Source organism: Eublepharis macularius, chromosome 17 (genome assembly GCF_028583425.1).
Source record: "Eublepharis macularius isolate TG4126 chromosome 17, MPM_Emac_v1.0, whole genome shotgun sequence".
Taxonomy (NCBI): Eukaryota; Metazoa; Chordata; class Lepidosauria; order Squamata; family Eublepharidae; genus Eublepharis; species Eublepharis macularius.
The window spans coordinates 22,350,630-22,364,527 of NC_072806.1; the positions used below are offsets into that span (position 1 = coordinate 22,350,630).

A 13,898-nucleotide genomic window follows, 5' to 3' on the forward strand; every position below is an offset into this window, starting at 1 on the left:
TTCTAACACAGAGCTGCAACATGAAACTATTGGTCGTCCTGGGACTGGAGGGGTGCCTTTGTGAATCTCAGCAAGAGCCACAGATGGATCCCGAGCTGCTGAGTATCACGGCCATAGACATATGGGGGCCCCTCTTGTAGATTTTTTGATCCACAAGGTGAGGCATACTTGGCTATTAGATATATGAATATGTATATTACAGTATATAAACCCAGTACATAGAAAATGAATGTGTGTTTGTGTTTTTTATATTGGTATTATTTTAATATTAGCTCCCCCCCCCATTTGATGTTGAAAGCTACTTTGAACACATACTGCAAAAAAGGTGATAGATCCGTTTAAAAAAATACAACTAAACACACAACAGGAGAGATTTTTAGCCAATTAACTGCTTTTTAACTTTATGTTCCAATGTTTTTAGCAAAACGTTAACATTATCATAAATCAAAAATAAGAAAATATTCTGGTTTTTAAAATAAAACATATTACAAAGGGAAAAAATAGGAGGATTTAAGGGGGAGAGAGAAGGAGATAGGATAAATCTAAGCAGAAATTAAGGTGAAAATTACAAATAAACTACTGTTTCAGGCTGGAGCGAGGTGAATTCCTTGTGTGTGTGTGTGTGGGGGGGGGAGTACTGTAGCCCTAGAAAGAGCTCAGAGTGATATGTCTAGTGAGGGGGGGGGCTGTCCTTTTTTATACTCATAACCACATGTAAAGTAGGTTGGAACAAGTGCACAGATCTTGATTGATCTTAGAAGGTTTTTATTAATTTTAAAGTCTTTTAGCAGGGTGTTTTATGTGGTTCTGAAGTGTTTGATCACCGGACTATTTGAGAATGTATTATTTTGATATTTGAGAGTGTTTTGCTATTGTGAAGGCCAATGGCCATATGCAATAAAATGTATCTATCTATCTAAGTGCACAGAACTGGCCCAAGTGAGTTCTAGAAGTGAGTGGATGTTTAGAGCCTGTTCCAGCCACACTGGCACTTTTCAGTTTAAAATTGGAGAACAATATTGCTTTGGAAGATCTGCCAGCCAGCCTGCGGCTCACAATCCTCTGATTGGCTTTGATTCCTGCTTTCTGGTCCTCTCGGAATAAATGGATTATTTTCCTCTCCTTTAAGTAACAATCAGGTGATTTTCAGTCGTTGCTGAGCAGAGCGTGGGTCTTCCCAATCTGCAGGTCCCTGCCCTGGATCCACATCCCTTTCAGGAGTTTTTGCACCCCAGCACAGAAGCATGTCGCATCCTCATCTCCACTGGAGTCTCAAGAGAGGAAACTCCCATCGCCTCCAGGAGCCTAAGAAGAAAGGAAGCTTAAATGAGAAGTAACCTGGATCCCATCCCAAACTTAACTTGTATGCAGGGCTTTTTTTCAGTGGGAACGTGGTGGAACAGAGTTCCGGCACCTCTTGAAAATAGTCACATGGCCAGTGGCCCCACCCCCTGATCTCCAGACAGAGGGGTATTTAGATTGCCCTCCACACCGCTGGAGTGGAGATCAGGGGGTGGGGCCACTGGCCATGTGACTATTTTCGCCAAGGGCGATTTAAACTTTAAAAAACTCCCCCCTTTTTCCAGCTGACCCAAAGTGATGTCATTGTGCAGTCCTGAGTTCCACCACTGAGTTCCACCACCTCTTTTCCCAGAAAAAAAGCCCTGCTTGTATGGTATATAACTTACATACCAACCCATCCAGCTGTCCAAGAGAGGCTATCCAAATGGCATCCTACCCTCTTTGGAATCCCCATCTGATGATCTAAGATATGCTGCCTCTGAACATGGAGGTTCTAGACTGGTGGAGGGAATGACTAAACACTAGAGGCATGAAATCTCTGTATTGCAAGTTGGCATTTCCCATTAAAATGTACAAGGCTGAGGGAAGCGACAGCCGAGATTTCTCCTGCCCTGTTTCTCAATTGTCTCTTTGTTGGCCCTCTCCTTTAACCCCTGTAACAACCAAGATACATCCAACGAGACAGGAGAATCGAGGGCTGAATCGTCTCCTGTTTCTTTCTTAACTTTTCATGGGGGAGCAGCAGCAACTCCCGGCTGCATTCTGGCGAATAAGAAACCGACTTTCCCTCATTCAGCTTAGCTAAATTGCCTTGGAGTGGGCATGGGTTCCATAGGTTTATGAGGTATTAAGTGAAATATTTGATACCCCTCTGAGGGTTAAAACTTCTAACAAATTACTAACAAAGCTATTAAAAGACAACCATTTAAAAACAGACCTACACCATTAAAACAGGCCAGGGCATAACAACAGTACGTAAGAAATGTAAAGCAGCCAAAGGATACCACAATATCGGCATCTGCTAGTCTGGCTTCTGAGTGGCACGTGGCCTAGGTCAAGTCAGAAGGAGTATTTGAAATCTGGCAACACTTCCAACTTCACCAAGTTGAAATTTTGGAGTCCAAATTTCAACATATGTTCTCACCACAAGCCTTTTCCCATCATTTGGGGTATTTTGCTAGTGGTGTTCATTTGTTTGTTTCTCGTATGCCATTTTTATGCAAATGAAACAAAAATAACATTTAAAAGAATGTCAGTTTAACTGGAAACACAGTTGGGGAGGAAACAAAATAATACAAAACTGAAGACTCACAGGCCCCATTTGAAAAGGGGAAAAACAAAAAAAGGAGTTTCAAATTGAAATTGTGAGGCTGCAAAATTCAGTAGTCCCCAATGGGAAAATCTCTCAGAGTTGAATATTAAGCCCTTTAGAAATCTCATACATTTTTAGCGGTTAAAAACTACATACCATTGCATGTCAGTGATCAAATTCTAAATATTACCATCAGCAGAGAGTATCCAGTTTTCGAGATTTGATATCAACCAGAGGATATCAAAGTTCAGACCTCAGATATAAGAAAATTCAGAAAATATTTGACATCAACATTTGAAGGAGGAGAATTTTGAGAACTGGGGGCAGGAGGGCTAATTCGTTTGGGCTGCAGTTGCTCCTTGTTGAAGGGAATGCACTTTACATGTGTTCCGATAAACTATAGTAAGCACTGCATTTTTCTTCTTAAGGTATGATTCCAGGGACCAATCCTTAAAGGGAAAATGAAGAGTTTGGGCCTAACTTTCACAGACAGCAAAGCTACATAAAGAGCCATGATTTTTTTTTTTTTAAGATTGCAGGAGAGAGGTCTGCAAGACTGGTGAGGAGAGTAGAACAGACTATTTCACTTTCTCTCCTTATGCAACTTCCTCCACTCCACCTCTGCTGCTTTTATCGATAATGGAGAAACTTTACAGGTTACTACACCTCTTATCAAAGGAACCCAAACGTGTTTTCCTTCTACATGGGTTTATTCCTTGTTTTTTATTACCTTTTTTCGGTGTTTTGGAGAAGGGACTTGGCTGCCTCAGGCTCAGCTTTTAGAAAAGTTTGGTACATAGAAAAGGACTGGAAATATCCCAGGAGCCCGGCCACGGTAAAGGGCACAGCGCCAAAAATATCTGTGATCCTAGAAAGAGAGAAGAACGGTTTAGGAAAGAATTCAACAGTCTTCTGCGACGGAGATGAATAGAATGAGGACTTGCAGCCTGATTCTACACGTTTACTCAGAATTCAAAACCGGCTAAATTAAGTGGGATTTACTCACATGCAAGTGAGCATGGAAGACCGCGGTCTTGTGTAAGTCATATGCTCCAACTATCCCTATTTGCCAAGGAAAACCCTTTGTCAGGCCTGCTAGCCACAGTAACGCCCGTATTGTTTCTGATGTTTTCTCATTCTGTAGTTTTCCAGTGTTATTTGCCTACAGGTTCACAGAGAGCCAGCTGCGTTCCCAGGAAGGCCTTATCTACCAGGACTAGACATCGACCATGGAGGAGCTTCCCAGGCATCTACTGTAGACGGACAATGGGGGGGGGAGAGTGGAGGGAGGTTTTGATATATTGCAACTTGTAACTAACACGTCATTCTCAACAAAACGTCAGTTTATGGAATTCCAGTTACTCTGATTTCGTCTCCCACCCCTTGCTGCAAGAAATCCAAGGTCTCTTGATTCAAAAGGTTCTTTATTGAAAGACTATATTCATAGTACAAGTGTCCATAATTAATCCAAAGGCATGAAAGCTTCTGGCTGACCATGAAGCTTTGTTGAGAATGACGTGTTAGCTACATGTTGCAATATATCAAAACCTCCCTCCACTCCCCCCCCCCCAGCCCTCATTGCCCGGCTACAGTAGATGCCTGGGAAGCTCCTCCAAGGTCGATGTCTAGTCCTGGTAGATAAGGCCTTCCTGGGAACGCAGCTGAATCTCTGTGAACCTGTAGGCAAATAACACTGGAAAACTACAAAATGAGAAAACATCAGAAACAATATGGCGTTACTGTGGATAGCAGGCCTGACACTCTTATTTTCTGATCCCTGTTAAATTACTTTCCCGCTTATAGAGAGGCCACCGTATTAAAATGGAGTTTGTGCAGGTTGCCAAGAGGGTTCTTAAGGACTCCCTCTTTCCCTAGCACTTTAAGCTCCAAGCTCGTCTGCGTGCATTATGCCTCTAGCACGTACCTACATAGAAGCATGCTCATGAACTGGCACCATGCATGATGCGCAGCCTGCCCTTTCATACGCTGCAGCTGCTGATAATCTGTTAAAGCAATATTATGTTTTTCTAGTATATCTTTGTAACCCAAAACAAGCATTCCATTCTAAGGAGGAAAGACATTTGTAGAATAAACGAATACATCCATGGGAGCAGAACCTTTAAACAACATGTAATGGGATGTGGCATAGCGGATGGAAGCTTGATATCTGGGCATTCTCAACTGTGAAATATTGGAGGGAATGGTCTTGTAAAGACTGATAAAATATAGTGGACAGTAGCATAAAGGAGGAGAGGGTTACTTGGATTCTTTCACAGTAGGGACGTATAAACACGTTTTGTGTGTGCGTAGCCATTCCTTGGTGCACGGTCACAAAGACTATCTTCATTCCGCCTATTTTATTTGTCCACTTCCCTGTTTTCGCTTGTTGGTTTTACACTGTTTTGCATCATGTGCCATTTACACACCATGTTTACTTAACTGATGCACCAAAAAAGTGTCCATTTTCAACAGCAATAATGCTACCGGATTTTGTTAATATGACTGGTGGAAAGGATCGATGCAGTTTTGTCCCAAGCGGGACGAAAACTATAAAGGCAACTTGAACTTTCTTTCTGAACCAGAGCCATCTCCTAATTTGGTAGCCTACCTATTTCACCTGGATTTGTGTGTGTGTGTGTTTATACTTGAGAAAGGAAGGGTAAATTCTGAGCCCCTTTGATCCCAACATTTCTTTCCTACCAAAACATCTCGCTTCCTGTATGACCAGAGAATCAGAACTCCTCCTTACATACTTCATTTTTATCCCATTTTTTTCCCCAACATGGACCCAAAATGGCTTCCAATATTCTTCTCTGCTCCATGTTATCTTCACAACACCCCTGTGAGGCTGAGTGTGTGTTTCACTGGTTTAACAAACTCTGGGACAGAGTGGTGATTCTAACTTGGCTTTCCTCCTCTTCCTTTTCATATTTACTTAATTGCATTATTTATAGTCCGCCTTTCTCACTTGCTGTTTCTCCTTGCCCAAGACAAGTACAGATAATAGCATAAGGAAAGAAATCGCACTTAGGGCCAAGCTACAAGGGATGAATAACACAGGTTGGACACTTGTCAGCTTCTCTCAAGTTTTGATGGGAAATGTAGGTCTTGCAGCTTGGCCCTCCAATTGCTGTCCAATGGGCCTTTCAACTGTCACTCGTCCAACATTCCGCCAAGCTGCCTACATTTCCCATCAAAACTTGAGGGAAGCTGACAAGTGTCCAACCTGGGTCAGGCGTCACTTGTAGTTTGGCCCACAGATATCAAACCATGCAAAAGATTCAGTAGGTGGATCAGCTGCCAGGCAGCTGATGCAGGTCTTAAGCCAAAGCACAGATGTTCAGGCAGCCCCAACAGCTGCACCAACTCACCTCTGCTTGTCCTGAAAAGGCAGCGCATCAAATACCATTTTGTAATCGTCTTCAATAAAACGGACTTTGTCATTGGCGTATTTGAAGCTCCGCACCCGGAACTGAGAAGGGAAAGGCAACCATGAAAACAGGGTTCAACATCTGTCTGGGAGGATCTCCCTGCACAAGCACCATGGCATACCTCTTTGGTTTCTTTTTCACATATCCTGAACAGTTCCTATATTCTGATACCTATTCTTGCTGAATCAGACTCTGTCCTCAACTTTTTGGTGGGGGAAATTTGGGGGATGCCTTTGCAACATTTTGCTTGTTCTCCATTGCTTTTTTCCGTTCTTCACGGTCCAGTTTCTCCCCTTCTGCAGTTAAGCCTCCAAGGGGATGACGGATGCCTCCTGAATAAAATAGCATGCATGCTGAGAAGCAAATGCACATGATCATCAAGGCGCAGGGTAATTTGCAATCTTTCTTTTTTCTTTTTTTAATTTAATTTTTAAAAAATAAAATCTGGCACTACCATTTTCAGGGATCCTTTTTGTTTTAAAAACTTGAGCTCATGGTCCTCACAGTGAGAGAGCTAGAGGGCTATGTTTGCCTTCTGCCGAAACTTATAGAGCAATCCTAAGCAGGTCTACTCAGAAGCAAGTCACATTTTATTCAATGGGCTTACTTCTAGGGAAGTGTGCTTAAGACTGCAGCCTTAATTTTACTTCCTTTTCATCAAATTAATCTGATTTAATCTGATTAAAGATCCTTGACTAAAAGTCTTGAGCAGTCAAAACCCGTCTGTTAAGTAGCATCATCCAGACACAATGCTAACCAATGGATAAATCTCGCAACAGCAAGGGTAAAATTTGGAGGTCTATCAGATAAAAGGAGTAAAAATAGATAATGATAGAGAAGGATGAAAAATTATCTAGGTACTGCGTTAAAAACCTATTTCTGAGGCTACTAAAAAGAGGGCACTCCAACAAAATATGTATTAAGGTACCAGTTTTCCCCTGAGAACAACCACAAAGGCGGTCTGAGTAAGGAATCTTTCACTCTCAGTTTGACACTAAGAGATCTCTGTGTTTCGATGCTACACCTCTGAAGATGCCAGTCACAGCTGCTGGCAAAACGTCAGGAACTACAATGCCAAAACCACGATGATACAGCCTGGAAAATCCACAACAACCATCGTTCTCCGGCCGTGAAAGCCTTCGACAATAAATCTTTCTTAACCTTCCCTTCATAACAGGCGTGGGCTAAGCATTCAGTCAAGTTAATAAGAATGCTCTAAAATAATTGGGGTAGATTAAAAGCGTAAGAAGGCAATGATTTTGATGGAGGAATACCAAAAAATAAAGAGGAGCAAACCCTGCGGGCACGAGGCTGTGCACGCAGATAATCCCTTTCTTTGATATTCTTCTGCTGACAGAGTGATGGAGGAACTTTTCACAAAGAAAAAGTCTTTTGCGTCACCTACTGCCTGATCTTTTTAACCGGAGATGCTAGAGACTGAACCTGGGGCCTTCTGCATACAAAGCCGCTAACGATGTGGAATCACCCCAGGGGCTTGTCTCTCTGCTACATTTCCCCCTAGTGCAGCACTCTGGATTCTCCTTGCAAGGCTGATTCATTGGCTCACCTCATTATAGATCTCAGTTAACTTCTCGGTGCAATCTTTGTAATGGACCTGCATGTCCAGGGTGTTGCTGCTCAAAGCCACGCAGCCAGAGGGTTTCAGGACTCTTTCCACTTCCTTCATGAAGCGAGGGAGGTCAAACCAGTGAACCGCAGCGAAGGCCATGATGAAGTCCACGGAGTTGTCCTCGAAAGGGAGCTCTTCCGCAGGGCACACGCTGTGTGAGGAAGCAGGAAGATGGCTCCTATTGCTAACTATCACTGAGAAAGTGCCTAAGGGCCTGTTGAGAATCTAAGTGAGAGCCAAGCTACAAGTGATGCCTTACACAGATTGGACATTTGTCAGCTTCCCTCAAGTTTTGATGGGAAATGTAGGCATCCTGGTCTTGCAGCTGTAATGGAGAGCCAAGCTGTAAAACCGGGACGCCTACATTTCCCATCAAAACTTGAGGGAAGCTGACAAGTGTCCAACCTGGGTAAGGCATCACTTGTAGCTTGGCTCTGATTTATGGCTTCTGTATTTATACAATAAAATTATACAGATGTGCAGATAGTTTATTTACAGTGAATAACCAATACAGACTTGTAAAAACATAAGTGAATATCATACACAAAGTACACCACTTTGTAAAAATAATTATATAAAAACTTGGCGATATAAATACGAAAGTGCGGGCTTTCAGGATTGAGAATAAAACCAGATGTTACTCCTTTGCACATTTCCTACGAATTCTACAAGCTGCGGCTAAAAATCTGGCACTTGCCAACGTGATCTGGGGATCGGCACCTATTAGTTGTTATTAGTTAGCTCTGTGTCAGGAAGGCTTGAAAGCTTCTTCAATACAGCTTGGATATATTAATAAAATTACATATGATCACTTCTGTTATAATGATTTGGTTAATTGCAGGAAGATAACTTCTGAGGAAAGTCAATTACGAAACGGGTTTATGCCTAGATGCTCGTCCGAAAGTGTTCAACCATATCACAAGGATGATAAAATAGATGCAAAATTTTGGGGAAACTATTCCGTTGGACGTACGGGAAAATTTATGGATCAAGGACATAAAAGTTACAGGTTGCCAGGTATTGAGAGAAAATTGGTATAAAATGTTCTTTCGATGGTACATTACTCCCAAAGACACTGCGAGGATTAGTAAGGGTTACAGTGGACATTGTTGGAAATGCAACATTTTTGGATGCAACATTTTACCATATGTGGTGGACTTGTAAGGAAGCACGAATATACTGGATAAAAATACATGAAGAGATGCAAAAGATCCTCAAACTCAGATTTGAATTAAATCTGAAAATTATGCTTTTAAATGTCTTACCAACTAATGTGAGAAAAGAACAAGGATATCTCTTCCGTTATATGGTGGTGGCAGCGTGAGTAGATGGAAGAATAGGTAGATGGAAAAATGATGCCTGTTCTGGTCTCTGGAGAGATAAGATTTATGAATATGCTTCAATGGCCAAATTGACTACCTACTTACAAAGGTAAAGGTAGTCCCCTGTGCAAGCACCGAGTCATTACTGACCCATGGGGGGATGTCGCATCATGACATTTTCTTGGCAGACATTTGTTACAGAGTGGTTGGCCACTGCCTTCCCCAGTCATCTACACTTTACCCCCAGGAAACTGGGTTCTCATTTTACCGACCTTGGAAGGATGGAAGGCTGAGTCAACCTTGAGCTCGGAAGGATGGAAGGCTGAGTCAATCTTGAGCTCGGAAGGATGGAAGGCTGAGTCAACCTGAGCTGGCTGCTTGAACCCGGCTTCCGCCAGGATCGAACTCGGGTCGTGAGCAGAGTTTGGGCTGCAGCTTACCACTCTGTGCCATGGGGTTCCTAACCTACTTACAAAATAGACCGATAACTGAGTTCTGGAAAAAATGGAAGGATTTCTTCGATTACTTAGGCTAAACTAACTGACATAGAAGCTTAGAGGGAGGGAGGGAGAAGGAGAAATGTTATGCGATTAGGTTTAAGGAAACTTGAATGTATGGCTTGTTTTACTCCCAAAGCTATTATACCTATATTGTTTATATGCTTATTGGTTGTATAAGACTGTATAACTTTCAATTTAATTTAATGTCTAATTTAGAATCTGTATAACTTTTATATCACGCACTTTATTTCAATTTCTTTGCTTTAATAAAATTATTTTTTTTAAAGGATGGGACTTTTCTAAATTTATGATACAGGATCACATTATTCATTGTGATACTTTTTTGTCACCTATGTAATATGTAAGGATCATATGTAATTTTATTAAGTATAAATACAGCAGCCATAAATCACAGTGATTGTTGGCCCTTAGGTTTGTTGTACACTGTGATCTCGGTTGCTTTTTCTGTTCAGAATCTATGGCAGCAGTTTTCAAACTTTCTATGCTTGGGGAACACTTTCTGTATTGACCCAGCTGTGGAGGAACTTCTGCACACTTGCAACACAACCTCTGCAAATTGCACAGGATTCTGGGGTGTGCTTTTGCAGCAGGGGGAGAGAAGAGAGAGACTGGAAGTCTGTGGCATCAGATCACCGGGCTTAAGGAGTTATTGTGTTTATTCTTCTACTGCACTATTACACCTCAGTGCATATGAAGTTAAGGAGGCCCTTTTCTCTGAAATGCCCAGTCCCACACACTGGCCTCTCCTTGTCTCTTTTACACCCCAACCTCTCACAATCAGGTAAATGAGTGACACACATTGGTAGCATGTCATTCATACTATGGTATTCCTCATTACTATGTATGGGTGTGAAAGTTGGACAATGAAGAAAGCTGGCAAGAAGAAAATTGATTTGAAATATGGTGTTGGAGGAGATTTTGGGGGATACCATGGTTCACCAAAACAACAAATAACTGGGTTCTAGACCAGGATGTAAGGTTTTTTTTACAGGGTTGTTAAGGGGGATAGTTTGGACAAGTGGAAGACGACTTCTTTACACCTTGGAATCCTTTTTATGAATGGATAAATAATAAATGTCCAGAATAGAATCCAACATGATGGCAACAATGTATGAAGTATCAGAACTTACAGTTGTAGATTTTATTGAGAGTAATGAGAAGCCTTGGAGAATTATAATGTGGAGTTAAGCAAGCCTACTGAAACTGTACTGAAAACTTTATTGCTCCATTTTAGCTGTTTTCTTTCTTATCTGGAAAAAATTAATAAAAAATATAATTTTTTAAAAAAAGGGGATAGTTTGCTCCCAAATGAGGCTGCCTCTTAAAATCTTTGTGTTCCCGTACCTTCAGAAATAAGGTTGGTGGCTACCGGAGTCAGGGTCTTTTCTGTAGTGGCACCTCAACTCTAGAGCTTCCTCCCCTACCCACCTTTTTATTTATTTTGCCATCAAGTCGCAGCTGCCTTACAGCAACCTTCTAGGGTTTTCAAGGCAAGAGACTTTCAGAGATGTTTTCCAGTGCTGCCACTGTGCAGTACCGTAGACTTCCTTGGTGCCCCCCCATTGAAGTACTAACCAGGGTTGACCCTGCTTAGCTTATGAGATTGGGCTAGCCTGGCCTATCCAGGTCAAGGCTCTAGCTGTTTATTACTATATCAATAAGAAACGCTGATGGGAGGGCAATCAACACAGAAATGCCACTTTTGCTGTCCCGCAACCCTCTATGTGGCATTTCTCAGAGGAAAGTTACGATGTTCAAACACATTTCTTGAGAGAATACTTCAATTAGTGTTAAAAGTTAATCCTGGCTGATTTGACTCAGTAGGTCATTGGGATGAATTTCCAAATTCAGTTTTTGTGATGGGGGAGGGGACACATGAAGCAAATGAAGAATCGTTACAGGGGATGCATATATATGTAGGAGGGGGAGGAGTCGTCTAATCTTACTTACAGGTAAGAGACATTTGGAGGGTGGGCAGCTTGCTTGGCCTCCTCAACCTGAGCTTCGCTTATGTCTGTTCCAACCACCTTCTCAAACCGCTTTGCCAGCCACAGCGTACTTTGTCCCGAACCACATCCCACATCCACCGCCAGTTGAAAGGCGCTCACTTTCTGAGGAAAGAGCATGACATTCTGCCATTCACATACAAAACCCTCCGTGTTCCACATTCAAGCATTTTGCCCTCTTTAATAACAGGCTAAAAACCACCCGTGGAGTCCCCAGCTATTGGTTGAGCTTCTGTGACATCATGGAATGCTCACAGACACTTTTATTGTTTAGTGGGGACGCTGGAGCCCAATGCCCAGAGCCACTTCATCCTGCGCCCATCTGACTTCTTGTTCCAATCCTGCTTGAGTCTCACACTGCTGCATGTCAGATGCCTCCAGCCTGAGTCTTTGCCCCAATGCCAGCTCCACAGGTTGGCAGGGTCTGCTGGATTCTGAAGATTGGTAATGGATTCACTGCCCTATAAGCTCTGCCGTTCTCACTCAGCACAGAACAGCACCGGCCTATTAAGAAAGTTATGAATTTGTTTGCAGAGCCTATCTCTTCCAGGCTAAGGGCCAAACTACAAGTGACGAATTACACTTGAACGCCACGTTATTCCTCCCTGTTCACTTGCCCTCCACTCAATCCACTTGCCATTCATTACTTGTAGCTTGGCCCTAAGACGAACTACTGAGAGGACCTGCCTGGGAGACCCCCAAAATCCTGGAGCCAGCACCGGTTCAGTGTGCTCCTCTCTCCCATTTAAGCAGCAAGGACAGCCTCATCTGGAGGAAACCGTTGCAGCTGCCCCCTGCCCTCCCTGTTTGCACCCATCCCCCCAAAGCCTTCAGCTAAAACTGCTCTGTCTCCTCGACCTGCTTCCCCTTGTAGATTTCACCATTTGAAAAAGAGAGAGAGGTCCTACATTAAAAAAAAATATACAAGAGGCTTTTTTCAATGGATTGTAACTCTTGCAATTGCTTGGGAGGGATTGATATGCAGTATGCATTTTTCAAAAAGATTAAAGTACCTGAACTGCACTAAGCAAAATTAAACAAGGGCAGGGAACTATACCCGGAGGCACTCCCAAAGGCTAGATTTCCCTTTTCCTGCCATCCAAATAAGCTGGACACACCCGCCTCCCAGGCGGCTTGCCTTCCCCTGCTTTTCCTAAGCCAGAATGTGCAAGTCGAGCCTCCTTTGGCCCCCTTACCTTCTTTTCCAGGTACGAGAAGATCGTTTCTTGGAGTTTCTGCGGGGGCGAGAACCTGTATTTCTTATAGAAAGCGGCATGATCTTTCCCCTCAAATAACCGAGCGGCCATTTTCAAGCCAACGAGCGCTTCTGGAGCGCAGCCAGATGTGCGTTTTTGCAACAGCCTTATCTGGGCGATGGGTGGCTTTCTTGGGAGGGGAAAGGCTACGCTTTGGAAGTTGGACGCGGCAGGGCACAGGGAGGAGGGATCGCTTTGCTTTCTCTTCCAAACTTCGTAGGTAGGAGACGCCGCCTGGTTTCCTCTCCAACCCTAGAGGGCAGCACTCAGCAGTTTTATTCTTCTGATGGCCTCGGAAGGAAGGAAAGCCTTGGCTGAGATGATGCAATTGGGAGGCAGGGCTTCACTATTCCATGCTTGAGAGGACGGTGGAAGCAAAGAGATCGGCGTAATTTTCATTATAATATACGTGCACCAAAGCTATATCCTTCGTTAGGCTTGGTTCAAAGTAAATCCTGCTCTGCCCAGGAACAGAAGCCAGAAAACTGGGCTGCGAAAAGCCCACCACTTATTGTGCTAGAAGTTGCCCTGGCGAGAAAATAAAAAGGCAAAGGGTGAAGTTTTGTGCATTTACCACTAGGTGGAGATCTTTCCCGTCGAATAGATTTCACTATTCAACAATCCAGAGGAGTTAGCCGTGTTAGTCTGTAGTAGCAAAATCAAAAAGAGTCCAGTAGCACCTTTAAGACTAACCAATTTTATTGTAGCATAAGCTTTCGAGAATCATGTTCTCTTCGTCAGATGCATGGAGGGCAGAAGGAAACTGGCCAAATATAGAGGAGGAGAGGGGGGGAAGGGAGGGAGGAGGAGAGGGGGGGGAAGGGAGGGAGGAGGAGAGGGGGGATGTCACACCAAAAGGAGCTGTCTGCATCTCCATATCAAAGGAGTTGTTTACATCCCACTCCCCCCCCCATAATATAGCTGGGGCTGAGAGGAGTGGCTTACCCAAGGTCACCTGCTGAGTTCATGGCAGTAGAGGGAGTCGAACCAGCAGTGTTCTGATTTGCAACGCAACCACTTAACCACAGCAGTTTGGATATGGAAGGGGAAAAGAAGAAGAGGAGAAAAAGTAAGGGGAGGGGGAGCTGCTCTTGCTATCTTTGAGACCTTCCTACTAT

The 13,898-nt window shown here is 43.2% G+C and overlaps 1 protein-coding gene across 1 annotated transcript; it reads right to left on the reverse strand.

Annotated features, from left to right (window-relative positions):
• Positions 1 to 385: 385 nt before the first annotated feature.
• On the reverse strand, positions 386 to 12,998 carry LOC129344442 (putative methyltransferase DDB_G0268948). Its single transcript, XM_055001068.1, has 6 exons — positions 12,721 to 12,998; positions 11,469 to 11,629; positions 7,613 to 7,826; positions 5,986 to 6,086; positions 3,345 to 3,482; positions 386 to 1,305 (listed from the first exon to the last, which is right to left on the reverse strand). Exons 1-6 carry the CDS (start codon positions 12,829 to 12,831, stop codon positions 1,215 to 1,217), a joined length of 816 nt encoding a protein of 271 aa, XP_054857043.1. The 5' UTR covers positions 12,832 to 12,998; the 3' UTR covers positions 386 to 1,214.
• Positions 12,999 to 13,898: the final 900 nt, after the last annotated feature.

Excerpts from the sequence above, each read along its gene's own strand:
- LOC129344442 (XM_055001068.1), bottom strand. The coding sequence starts at position 12,831 with ATGGCCGCTCGGTTATTTGAGGGGAAAGATCATGCCGCTTTCTATAAG. Across the intron at positions 11,630-12,720 it reads TCTCGTACCTGGAAAAGAAG|AAAGTGAGCGCCTTTCAACT; the intron begins GTAAGGGGGCCA and ends CTCTTTCCTCAG. Across the intron at positions 3,483-5,985 it reads CCTTTTCAGGACAAGCAGAG|GATCACAGATATTTTTGGCG; the intron begins GTGAGTTGGTGC and ends CTCTCTTTCTAG.